Source organism: Phocoena phocoena, chromosome 2 (assembly GCF_963924675.1).
Source record: "Phocoena phocoena chromosome 2, mPhoPho1.1, whole genome shotgun sequence".
NCBI lineage: Eukaryota > Metazoa > Chordata > Mammalia > Artiodactyla > Phocoenidae > Phocoena > Phocoena phocoena.
This window is the reverse complement of record NC_089220.1, coordinates 41004719-41018712: the sequence shown is the minus strand read 5'-3', so window position 1 is coordinate 41018712 and position 13994 is coordinate 41004719. Positions and strand designations below refer to the sequence as shown.

The following is a 13994-nucleotide window of genomic DNA, read 5'->3' as shown; positions in this document are numbered from 1 at the left end:
ACCTTACATGAAGATTATGCTAAGTCCTTTGGCTTTGGAAAAATAATTCATTGAAGTATGTGCTTGAGGCATGGATCAAAACAGATAGATTCATACATGATGAATTGCAATTAAACCCTTTGCCCAGTAAAACAAAACAGAACAAAAACAGATAAATGGACAAAATATAAAAATAGATTTATACAAAGGAGAAAATAGAAATAAAGAGCCAAAACATAGACACATTCTACTTTTTAATAATCAAATCAGATCAAATAATACCCAGTACTGCTAGTGAAATTGGTTTACTTTGACCCTATTGGTTGTGTGAAAATTATAACATCTATATTGAAAAGCAATATTGCAAAATGTATAGGGTTATGATTATAACCATATAAAAATAGGTATCAAGTTGATTTAAAAAGAATATGAAAATTGAAAATAGTATTTAGGCAGAGGGATTGTATGATTTTTTATATTTTAGTTCATTTTGCTGGGTGTTGATTTTGCAATCTATTCTGAAAATGTGATTTTTAAGGAAAATGTACTTAAAATCTACTTTATTGAAGGATTAATAGAAAAACACAAGTTAACACTATTCAGGCTCCTCTTTTTTTTTTTAACAGAAAATTGAAGGTATTCAAGAATGTAGAAATTTAGAAAAACTGTACTTATATTTTAATAAAATTGCTAAAATAGAAAATTTAGAGAAATTATCCAGATTGGAGGTTCTTTGGCTGAACCACAATGCAATTAAAAATATTGAGGTAAGATAATTTCAGTGATTTATATTTAAAGTCAACTCCTGTAGAGTTTAACCACAATGTCCAAGAAATATTCATGACTAGTTTAATTAGTTAAGAAGAACTAATGTGTATGTAGCATATTGTAACATATAGAGAACTTCGTATGCATCATTTTCTTTACTCCTCCCACCGTGTCTGGGAGGTAAGGTGTTATTTCTTCTCTGAAGGTTAAAAAAAAAAAAGGAGGTTTAGAGAAGTTTTGAATATAACTTGCCTAAGATTTTAAACACACTCTGTGTGATGTGTTCTTTTTGCTACTCCTCCTCCTCTTTTCCTCTCTGCTTCCCTCCCTGTTCCCTTCTCCTTCAAAAATTCTTTCCAGGTTCCAGAGAACAAAGTAGACTTCACTGAGGCACCCACTTACTTCTAAGCTTGTAAAGTAAACAGCACCTGGTGCTTGGAACACCTGGAGAACTAACCAGATTGCTCAGATGATTTATAAACATAGATTTTAATGATTTCTTCTAAATTATATATTGTCTAAAATTTTAGGGCTTGCAAACTTTGAAGAATTTAAGTGATCTCAACCTTGCTGGAAATCTAATAAGCAGCATTGGTATGTACAATTTCATTTGGAATATGAGATAATGTTACAATAATTTTTTGTCAATATGAAAAGTACAGTCTTATAATATCTTTGAAAAGCATTTCTAAATCTATAATTACAGGATGTGAAAATACTACCCATTGATCAGTGGTTACTAATTATACAACGTTACTGTTAGTCTCATTTATATGCAAGAAAAGATGGTCATATACAACTCAGAAATATGACAAGATATGAACAGGAGGCAAAATGAGAAATTTAACTTTTTTCTCATCTTGTTTTTTTTTAATTAAAGGTCGATGTCTTGATCCCAATGAACAACTAGAAAGATTAAACCTTTCTGGTAACCAAATATGTTCTTTCAAGGTATGTTTAAGTGGAATAATTTATTTTATTCATCAACCTGGATCATGAGCCATCTTTTTGCAGAAAATGGACTAAAGAGTCCCCACTTAAAGAGTAATTTGTTTTGGACTACCCAATACTCCCAGAAATTTGAGAGTTACCTGATTAAATTGGCCCTAACGATCTGACACTATTAAAACCAAACAAATAACTATTTACTTGGCTCTTAGGATACCACTTTCTCTTAGTTTTTCTCCCATCTTTCTGGCTACACCTCTTTGGTTTTCTGGTTTTTCATCCTCTCCTAGCATCTAAAAAATGGATTGCCCCAAGTTAGTCCAAGATCTTTTCTCATTTCTATCTGCATTCATTCTCTAATCTAATCATCTTATAACTTTAAATACCTTTATCCACTTATTACTCCTAAATTGGTATCTCTGCTTTCCCTAACAATTACCCCAAATGATAGACATCTCCTATCCTAACTCAAACTGATTTCCCCTCTACCGAACCTTTGTCTCCTGCAGCCTTCTCCATTTCTCTAAATGTCATCTCAATTCTTCTAATAACTTAAGCCAAAATCCTTGAGTCATTTTGACTCCTCTTATTCATTCATACCCCATAACCAGTCCATCAGAAAATTCTGTTAGCTCTACCTTCAGAATATATCCAAAGTCTGACCATTTTTTACCACCTGCATCACTATCAATCTGGTTGAAGACACCATCATCTCTTTCCTGCATTATTGGAAAAAAAAAAAAGCCTCCTAACAGTTCTCCCTGTGTTTACCCTTTCACTACACTCAGTCTGTTCTCCACATAGAAGCCCACTCCTTTAAAAATATGTCAGATCAAATCATTTCTGCTCAAAACCCTCCCTTGGCTTCTCATCTCTTTCAAAGTAAAAGTCAGTTCTTACAATGGCCCACCAGACAATATATAATCTAGTCTCCCCACTGTCTCTCTGACCACAGCTTCTACCACTCTCCCCTTTGTTTTCATCATTCTAGCCACTCTGGTCTCCTCACTGTTCCTTACATATATCTAGGACACATTCACCTTAGGGCCTTTGCACTTGCTGGAGTATTCTTCCCCCGTATATCTTCATGACTCATCTCATTTCTTTCTGGATGTTATTCAAATGTTATGTTCTTGGTGACACCTTTCCTGCCTAATTAAGTAAAATAGCAATGACCCCTACTACCCTCCTCAAGTGGAAGCATTCCATTACTTTTCCCGTTTTATTTTTCCTATTGGCACTTACCCACAACCCTTACTAGAATACAAGCTCCATGAGTACAGGAATTTGGCTTGTTTTGTTCACTGCTATATCTACAATACTTAAAGCAGTACTTGACTTGTAATGAATCTCAATAACCATTTGTCAATCACATAAATGAGAGAGAAAAAACAAATAAGAAGACAATGTTTATGGTATATAATGTGGGTGAAAGCATATGGCATTCATAATTCTGACAGTGTCAGACTGAAGGTACATTTTCAAACACTTCCTCTAGACAATAGGTGAGCAAATTAGCTATAGAAATAATTTTGAATTGATCAATATTAAAGTAGGTATTCTTTTACTCAGAGAAGAATATAAGACACCAAAAATCTATAGAATGAGGCAGAATGTTATAAACACCTTAAAAAGAAATTTCAATAAAATTTAATTTTATTAGTCAAATTCAAGAGGAAATATCTGATGTGAACATTGAAGGGTTGACAGAATTTCAACAGGCATTGTAGGGAGGATTTTCTACAACGCAGTGGGAAGTAGGCATTCCAAGATGAGAAGAACAATATGCAAAAAGGTGTGGAGGTAAGAAATCAGTGTTATTTGAGTAACATCAGCAGCAGAGATCAGAGGGAGCTGTGAAAGGTAAATTCAGAATGCTGTAGCAGGTAATGTTTAAGCTAACAAATGAGACGTAAGCAGGAGTTACCTAGGGAAAGAGCATTCCAAGCAAAGGTGTGAAGGACCTAAGTGGTGGAAAGAGTGTGGCAAATATAGAAAACTAGAAATCCTCTGTGCCTGGAATGGAATGAGGGAGAGAATCATGAGTTGAGGCTGAAGAAGATAAGTGCAGAAGGCTGGGAGGATAAGGGATCACCCTGCCAAGAAGCCATATGGAAGTTTATCTCACCCTGGCCAGCCATGGCAGCCTTGTGGTAAAGAGCAGAGGCTGCACAGGCAGAAAGATCTGTCACTTCTAGCCCTGCCACAAACTAAGGACAGCATAATACAATGGTAACATGAAGTTGAAGTGAAATAATAAAATAAAGCTCCTAGAATAATGACTAAACACAGTAAGCACTCAATAGATATGCCATTTTATTATTATTACTATCACTTTAATGACGTTAACCTATTTCAATCTCCTCATCAAAAGGATGGGGATAAAAATAGGATTATTGTGAAGGTTCACTGTATGGCATAAAATTAAAAAGGCTCTCTATAATAATTATGGCTTCTCATAAAAACATTGAACATGACTCACAGCAACCTTTATTATTCACATATTAGGAATATTCCTGAAATATTATTATTCTGAATTTTTATGTCTACCCTTTCCAGTCACCCTAAAAAGATACTATCCTGGTGAAAGTGAGATGTGCTTTCATAGACTCCAGCATCATTTAACTTCTGAGTGTACGTGGAGGCTTCCTGCATAAGACTTCAAAGTTCACACCCGCCATAGCCCAGACTGATGGTCAAATGCAACACAGCCACCCAGAAATCAAACAGTATCTTTACTCTTCAGCATAGTCAGTGGTTTACCTTCCTTGCCCTGCAGAATTTGACCAAATAATTCTCTGCACAACTCTATTCAGAAATCTCCTTTTTAGAGTCACCCTGATTAGTTAGTCCCACTCATGCTATGGGCCTAGCCATAGCCTTAGGTCCAGCCAGTAAGCCAAGTTATCACTTGTCCAGAGAGAGTTTGGACACACATTATCCACCTCACCCTGTCTTACTCTTAATTCTAGCAGCCTGATTTCACTACTTGCTTCCCGATTCCATTTGTATTGATACTTTATCTTCTAAATTAGTGCCTCCTGGTCCTTGCTTTGGATTTCCTTTAATTCTGATTCTGAGTCTCTTAACTAGCAGTGCATTCATTTAAGTCCAACTCTACCATAGTACCTTCCTACCCCAGGCACCACCCTAGTAACACTATTATTGAGAAAGATGTGAGCGTGTCTTAGAGGTTGGTAGAAAGTAATAAGCATTCAATTCAATTCACATTATTTATTTAGTGCCTGCTGTGTTCTAAATGCTGAATGCTGGGAATGCAGTGTTAACAGGACACAAACCCTGTTCTCAAAGAGTTTATCTCAGGAATTGGCAAACTTTTTCTATAAAAGGCCAGAAAGAAAATATTTCAGGTTTTGTGGGCCATATATGGCCTCTGTCACACATTCTTCTTTTTTCCCAACACTTTAAAAATACAATCACCATTCTTAGCTTGTGGACTGAGGGCCAAAGCACATACAGACCCTTGGTTTATAGACTTGTGGATAATTGACAATAGGGTGTGATAAATTCTATAACAAGGGTAAGCCCTGTGGCTAAGAGAGTTCATAGGAGGAACATCTACCCCAAGCCTGGGGGATGAAACAAGGCTCTCAAAGAAGATGATACCTAGGTTGAGTCTTGACAGATTAAAAGGTAAAATTGGGGTGAAGTTCAGTCCATTCAAAGGCAGAAGCGTGAGTGAATGTCTAAATGGTCTGGGACATTCTGAAACTTCAAGTTGTTCAGTATGGCTAAAACATAAAATGTCAGGGTTTAAATAGAAGAGACGAGACTGAAGAGTTAAGCAAGGGCCAGATGCCAAATAAAGGAAGGTGTGAACAGTGACTTAAACTTCAAGATAAAAGATGTTAAGGAATCACATTGGTCTGGAAGTGCATTGTCAACACCTACCCCTCCAGAGGCTGTGAGGAAAATGAGGCCCTCAGGAGAAAGCTAGCTTTCAGTTGCCCTTAATAGGCAGAAAGGGCATTTATAGAAACAAACAACAACAACAAAAACCTCAAACCAAAAAAACCTAAAAATCAGGAGTTCAGTGTTAATTATATTAAAACATAGGTGCCATAGTCTTTGGTGAGAAGAGCAGACCTGGAGGCTGAGGAAAATAGCAAGCTGTGTTCCTGGGTGGTCAGTGTGGGGAGTACGGTGAAGGAGGTAGGAGACCTACATCCTAGTTACTCCTGGGGCACGTGTTAGCAAAGTGTCTGTGCAGAGAGGGAATGCTGTCTTAAGGAATAAATGGGCTTCAGGGTTTCATGTGGAATACATCATTTAGTAAATACTCTCTGTCATTTTACATTTAAAATGTATAGTTATATAGTCTGCTGTTTAATGATTGTTGATCCATTTTTCATGTATTTAGCATCTTTTTCAATAGAGAATAACACTTTATGCATCTAAATAACTTTAACATATTAAAGCACATAATTAGAATGCATTACATTAAATTATGGGTGATCTTAAGAGCTAAAACGCCTCCTTTAGAAGTGGAGAGTTGCAGTTAATCAATTGACCATTATTGTTGCTGTTGTTTTAGGACCTCACTAACTTAACCAGGCTGCGTCGCTTAAAGGATTTATGTCTCAATGATCCTCAGTATAAAACCAATCCAGTTTGTCTGCTGTGTAATTATTCCACACATGTGTTATATCATTTGCCTTGCCTTCAAAGACTTGACACGTTTGATGTGTCAGCAAAGCAAATCAAGGAACTGGCAGATGTAAGTGCATACCTAATCAGGTGTCTGTGTCTTAAGTTTAATTAACTCCTTCTTTCTGGATGTGTCAACATGTGGTAGGTAGTATGATCTTGTCAGTGTTGTCACCAATTCTACTTTTGCCCAGTGAGCTGGATATTTCACATAGATGCATACAGATAATAACATTAGTACTAGAATCTCAATTTTGATGACAGTATTGGAAGGTAAAATGATAGAAAAATGTTTAAACTTACATAGAACTTGAAGGAAATCTGAAAAATTATCAGTGTTAAGAATAATTAAACTAATGCTATATATACGAAAATTAATAAAGCCTAAATAAAGTAGAAATGAAACAAGTAACCTCCTCTCATTTGGAGTATTATATATCAAAATTAGAAGATACCCATGGTTGATGGCAGTATGCCAGGATTAGGTAGATTTTAATCTAATTAAAGATGGTTTGGGGTTCTCTGTAAGTGTAAGTGAATATACCCACACTGCCAAAATCTTGAAGATCTCCAAAATCTTGAAAAGGGCTTTTCCTGGGCTGTCACTGATGGTGAATCTCCCAGTAAAGGGACTACTATGCCATGGTACGAAAGGCTTTATAATTTGAGAGTAGAGTTCATAGGAATTTACCATGTTTTTTAATATTCTTCACACATTATATTTCTACCTCTCCTTCTAGTCCGTTGAGTCCCATTTGTTTATTCAGTTAACCATTCAATAGTTTATGAGTGTCCAGAATGTGCCCACATGAAGCCCTCCCATCCTTTCCTTGTGGCTCATCCATCATCTCAACATAGATAAAGAATGTCTTTATCCATTTATCTTGTATCTCTTCTCTTGGTAGCTTGAGGATTTATTCTCAAGTTCCACTGTCTCCTCTCATCTTTTCAAAACTGAGATTATCCTCTCTCCCATCCCAATCTAAGAAGTGAGCTGTCTTGTAATATTGAGCAAAAGGCTAGAGTTATTGTCTACTAGCAGATGTCCGGAGTCATTGGAGGGTCAGGGGGGAATGTCTTCTCTAACAATGTTAAATCAAAAATAATGACAAAACTTTGCAGTGACAACCATATTTTTGAAATTTCCATTATCATCTCTGTAGTTTTTCATCACACACTTTCTGAAAAGGTGAGCAGGATGAATATGCTTCACTAAATTACTTGGCTGATTAATTTATCTAACAAATATTCAATGCCTATTACATTCGAGGCACAGTTCAAGGCACTAGAAATAGAGTGACCAAAACAGAAAAAAAAAACCCTGCTTCCTTGGAGTTTACATTTAGTGAGAGAAGACAGATTGTAAGCAGCTAAGTGAGTGAAAAACTAGTATGTCAGATGGTGATAAATGCTATGGAGGAAAATGAAATAAGGGTGAAGGAAACAAGATTGTTGGTAGGGGCAGAGAAAGGGCTGTAGGCTCTTTTCCATAGAACTGTTGGGAAAGGATTTACTAAGGCAACATTTGAGCAGAGACCTGAAGGAAATAAGGGAGCAAGTTTTTCAGGGATCAGCAGGTACAAAGACCTTGAGCAGGAGCATGCCTCATATTTTAAGCACAACAAGGAGGCTAGTATGGCTGGAGCTGAGTAAGCAAAGAGGAAAGAAAGAAGAGATGAATACAGGAGTGGTGAGGGGCAGATCACGTGAGACTGAAGAATGTTGTAAGGACTTTGGCTTTTACTTTGAGTGATATGAGGCCACTGGAAAATTTTGAGAGGAGGAGGAAACAAGATGACTTATGTTTTAAAGGGATCCTTTTGGTTAATGAATTAAGAATAGAGGATTAAAGGGAAAGGTGAAAGCAGAGAGACCAGTTAGATTCCAGAAACTTGGATGAGAGATGCTGATGGTTTGATACAGGACACTGTAGAGGGGGTAGTAAAAAGTAATCAAAAGTAATTGTAGCAGTAGTTAGAAGGTAGAACCCATCTGGATTTGCTGATAGATTGAATTTGAAGTGTAGATGAAAAGGTAGAGAATAATTCCAAGTAACTAACCCAAGCAACTGAAGGAGGGAAGGAGTTGCTATTTGATGAGATGAGGAAGAGTATGGGAGGAGTACATTTAGAAGGAAGAATCACAGCATAATGTTAAGCATATAAAGTTTGAACAATCTTTTGAATATCCAAGATGGATATATGAGACTGTTATTTAAGAGAGTTGCCTGGATTGGAGATAAAGATATGGGAATTGAAAGCAGAAGGATGATACCAAGCTGAGGACTGGATGAATCACCAAGGGAATGTTGTGGGTGGGGAAGTGTGTCACTTGGGTAGGTAAGTTCTGACTTTACTTGCCACTTGTAGGCAAAAAAAAAAAAATCAAGAAACACCATCTGCCATTTCCTTAGTTACAGTTTTTTCTACTCAGTTGCACCTGAGAAACAAGCTCTTCTTGATCAGGAATTTTTATCTGCTAATCATCACCCTAAAACAGCCTTTTTCCCCTTAACTCTTCTATGTTATGAATGCCTGATTTTTTGCAGAAGAATTTAGTAATTTCAGTTTCAGAATTTCATATTATGTGTGGAGAAGGAATTCTTTTGTCTGTTCATCAAGCCATATATTTGTTTCCATTCTATCTGTTATGCCAAATAATTCTGTTGGGATCTTGACTATCCACCAAATAATTCTGTTGGGATCTTGACTATCCACTCTCTACTAAATAAATCACACAGCAGTGTACAAGCCTTCCAACTTAATTGAGGTACAGATTTGTCGATAAAAAGAAATGCCTTCGTTATTTCAGGTAAACAGTTAAAACTAGGTCACATTATAACATGCACCTGATTTGTTTATTTTCTTCTCAGCTAGTTCTTTTGACTAATATAACTCTTAAGTACCATTTACCTGGTATATTTCTTAATGGTGGATTTAATCAATTTATCATGATAAACATTAGTAACTGCATGATCCATTGATATTAAGGAATTCAAGATAACTGGATTAGATTGACAATTTAGTAATTTGCTCAATCTAAAACAAGTTCATTTAGAGCATTCTTTTATAGATTTGGGGGAAAAAAACCCCATGAAATCCTATTTCTTAGCCATGCATTTAAAAAATGAATAATGTTACATTCGATTTTATTCTTTTAAATTTATTTTTTCTCTAAATTAATCAAATAGGAATAATATGTTAGCTTCAGTAGTACTGCCACATTAGCTAAATGACACTATTTTGTAAATTGAGTACTTTCTATAGTCTCTTTATGTTGTCACTGAAAGTAAATATGCCTCACACTTAAAATATTATACACAAAGAACATCTTTGAAATTTTATGTTTTGCTTATTAAATTTAAATAGAGAATTCTGTGTAGCCATTATCATTTCAACTAGTATCATTACTAGTAACTGAGCATGTAAAACTTAAAAATAATTATATAGAACATACCACACTCTCATAATACCACTAATAATTACCTATAATGTTTTTTGTTTCAGCTAACCTTTTTTCTCACTTTTAGACCACAGCAATGAAAAAAATAATGTATTACAATATGCGTATAAAAACTGTTCAGAGACATCTTAATGAAGACCTTGAAAAACTGAATAATCGAAAATGTAAATTACAGAAGTTGCCAGAAGAACGAATAAAATTATTCAGCTTTTTGAAAAAAAATGTGAGATTTAATATTGTAAAATTTCAATAGCCTTGTGTTAAGAAAACTGGCAGATAAGATACTATTATCTTTTAAATTTTATATGTATGTATACATTTATAAATATGCATACCTTTTAAAATTAATACTAAGTTTCAAGTAAGTTTGCCCTGAAAATGTTTTGATTCTAGGTACTTAACTAAGCTTCATTCTGTGCTTAGAAATCTGCAATTTAAAAAAGGTATAGGCAGGGCTTCCCTGGTGGCGCAGTGGTTGAGAGTCCGCCTGCCGACGCAGGGGACACGGGTTTGTGCCCCGGTCTGGGAAGATCCCACATGCCGCAGAGCGGCTGGGCTTGTGAGCCATGGCCGCTGAGCCTGCACGTCTGGAGCCTGTGCTCTGCAACGGGAGAGGCCACAGCAGTGAGAGACCCGCATACCGCAAAAAAAAAAAAAAAAAAAAAAAAAAAAGGTATAGGCATATTAATTTATAAAATTTTAAAAATGCTGTGTAATTCAATATGATTCAGTGAGTTATAGAGATCTGTTAGACTTATTTCACTACATTTTTATTAGATACCAGCAGGCTGTGCTCAAAATTCATTTTCTTGTCTAAAATGCTAAAGTACTCCTTTACTATTGTATGTTGTATACTATTAAAGTATAGCTTGTTATAAAGTTCCCATAATGTTGTATACTTTAATAGTTTGTGCTTTAGTAGTTATATGTGCTTTTTAAATTTAGAATAAATTGGATTTCCTTTACTAAAAGTAGACTCTGAGAAATGAAGGATTACTTACCTCAAAACAGAACTTTGTATATATAAGAACTTATTGTATTAAAAAAAAAAGGTATAAGAAAATAATGGTTTATTCAAAAAATGGTGTTACAAAAATAGTCAAACTACTTGGGAATAGGGGACTTGGATCCTTAGTTTATACTTTACTAAAAGTAAATACAGTGGGGAAAATAGAATTAAATGTAAAAATGAAAACATAAAAAAGCAGAAGAGTATATGGATTAATATATTTAACTGATCTCAGCCTGCCAAGTAAGAAAAATACTAGAAATCACAGGGAACAGAATTTAGATTTGATTGAAAAAAAAAAAGTAAAACACTTTTGTACTAAAAAGCATCATTAATGAAAATAAACAATAAATGACAGTCTGAAAAATTGTTTTCAACAAACATGAAGGACAAACATAATATCCTTAGTATAAAAGTACTCATAAGTAAAACAAGACAAAAAGGGACTTATCCTGGTGGCACAGTGGTTAAGAATCCGCCTGCCAATGCAGGGGACACAGGTTCAATCCCTGGTCTGGGAAAATCCCACATGCCACAGAGCAACTAAGCCCATGAAGCCCACGTGCCTAGAGCTTGTGCTCCGCAACAAGAGAAGCCACTGTAATGAGAAGCCTGTGCACCACAATGAAGAGTAGCCCCCACTCACTGCAACTAGAGAAAGCCCACGCGCACCAACGAAGACCCAATGCCGCCAAAAATAAATTAATTTAAAAATTTTAAAGAAGACAAAAAAGTATATATCCAAATAGAAAAATTAAGCAAATTCCATAAACTATCATTTTACAAAAGAAGAAATAAAAACTAATAAACATATGAAAGAGGACCTCAATCTGATTATTAATTTCCTAATATGAAATAAGACAACAGGCAACCATTTTCACCTATAAATTTGTCATCGCCTGCCTGGTGAAGATGGGTGTGACACTATTACACCACTGATGAGAGTGTAATTGGGTCATATATATTACTAACAGCCTAAAAATGCTCATAGCCTTTGACCCAGTAAATCTACTTCTAGCACTCCATTTAAAGATTTGGATAAATATTTATATGAGAATATTCATCACTGTACTATTAGTAACAACAAAAAATTGGAAACTACCTAAATGTTTAAAAAGAGAGGCAGAATTACTCATTCTTAAGATTGAATGGTATGTAGCGATTAAAAATCAATTTAAAAAAATATATTTAGTACTCTTTATGAAATGAACAGGTTTAAATTCATATTATAATCAGAAAGGTATTCTTAAAACATTAACATAATTTATTTATTTGAATAAAAAAACACAGGAAAACCAGTATATGGAAATCATTTTATATCTGCCATTTTCATGTGCAAATGGATGTATTAATATGTGAAAAATAATAGTTATAGGTTATATAAACTATAGGTATTTTTATAAAATATGCTTACTTCATTTTTTTAACAGTTGTATGTAGCCATTATAGAGAAAGGAGTACAGATACTTAGCAAATTTCTATTTGTATGCACTTCTCTGTGTACAGTACAATTTATCTTGAAATCTATTCTACGATGCTGGGGTTAGAGTAAGGCAAATGAGGCACTCACCCTGGGCCCAAAGTTTAAGGGAAGGTCTAAAACCTCCATAATTAAGATAAATCATATACTTTATTATAATATATATTTTTAAAATATTTATTTAAATTTATTTGGTTGCGCCGGTCTTAGTTGCGGCATGTGGGCTCCTTAGTTGTGGCATGTGAACTCTTAGTTGCGGCATGCACGTGGGATCTAGTTCCCTGACCAGGGATTAAACCCAGGCCCCCTGCATTGGGAGCATGGAGTCTTAACCAATGCACCACCAGGGAAGTCCCTATTATAATATTTCTTAAAAATACAAATGAATGCAAAAAACGTCCATTACGAACAACAAGAAAAAATCACAAATATCAAAATTTTAAATAAAGACATTGCTGTGCTGAGCCGTATAGGAGACTGAGGCAAAGAGAAAAATGTGCACCCCTATATCCATGCTTGTGTGTATTTTTATGTTGTTTCCCAGAATACCAAAGTAGTTGAAAAATTGAAAAGTAGGAGTGATAAAAGTCACATTATTTCAAGTTTATTCCCTTTGTTCCAAAACCAGCATTTCTTATCATTTTACTTTGGCTTTATTAGAAGCTAACTCATCAATAATATTTTAAAATTTATTTCTTTGCTTTTCTTATTTTCAGTTGAGAGAACTGCCATGTCTGAAGTATTTAATTTCACTTGGTCAAGAGAAATTCGTTGACCAAACTTGTACTAAAGTTATAATCACATGCTTGCCATGTTTTTATGAAGTTTGGCTTATTTATTACCTAGATTGCTACTTTGTTAATTTAAGCTAACTAAATATTTAATAGATTCCACTGAACAATTTTGCTCTCTGGCACATTGATTTCAACAGTTGGAACGGGAACTGACTGAACTCAGAGGATCGGGCAAAGGGCACAATGATAGATCCAGTAACAATAAAGTAACTGAGCTTGAAAAATCAAAAAACTGTGAAACTGTCACAGAAGAACCAAGTCTTCAGCAGAAGATAGTGACCAAACTAAATGCCTTGAATGAAAGGGTAACATTCTGGAACAAAAAACTAGATGAGTATGTTTAATGAATTATCTCGTTGTTCAAATTTGAAACATGAGGGAAAAGAATGTTCTGGGCCACTGTTCGAGCTCAATTCTCTCCTTCAGGAATGGAAAGAATTACAGTATGAAGTAAAACACGACATGTTTTTTCAGTCCAGTTCTTAGTAGAGGTAGGCATCATTGGTTCGAAGTTAGTATATAGTTTTTTAAAGAAGCAATACTTTACTAGGAACACTGGACTTCCCCTGAGTGGCTTCTTGTCACTTCATGACTCTAGTGTCTGCAAATTAAAAACATTAGTTTTTTTAACGTTAGTTGCTACTGGTGCAGAAAGCACATACAAAAGTTGTCTGGAATCATGTAGAAAGAAACTCAGGTTGAGTATCAACTAGAAACATAAAGCAAGAAGACTTATTAAGTACTGTGAATTTTTTTTTAATTTACTAAGGCACTAAGTGGACAAGTTAGTTTGCCCTGTAATAATAAATAGTAACAAAATAATAACTAATATTTATTGAGTTCTTACTCTGTGCCAAGCTCTTGGCTAAGAGCTTTTCATATATTT

At 34.9% G+C, this 13994-nt stretch overlaps 1 protein-coding gene across 1 annotated transcript in view; it reads left to right on the top strand.

Moving 5' to 3' along the window:
- Positions 1 to 13994, top strand: part of LRRC9 (leucine rich repeat containing 9) — a 96945-nt gene that overhangs the window by 544 nt on the left and 82407 nt on the right. The window contains exons 3-8 of the mRNA XM_065872633.1: positions 606 to 746; positions 1278 to 1341; positions 1628 to 1698; positions 6251 to 6433; positions 9893 to 10048; positions 13246 to 13442. Coding sequence (XP_065728705.1) covers positions 606 to 746; positions 1278 to 1341; positions 1628 to 1698; positions 6251 to 6433; positions 9893 to 10048; positions 13246 to 13442 — 812 coding nt within the window. The remainder of the gene's footprint in view (positions 1 to 605; positions 747 to 1277; positions 1342 to 1627; positions 1699 to 6250; positions 6434 to 9892; positions 10049 to 13245; positions 13443 to 13994) is intronic.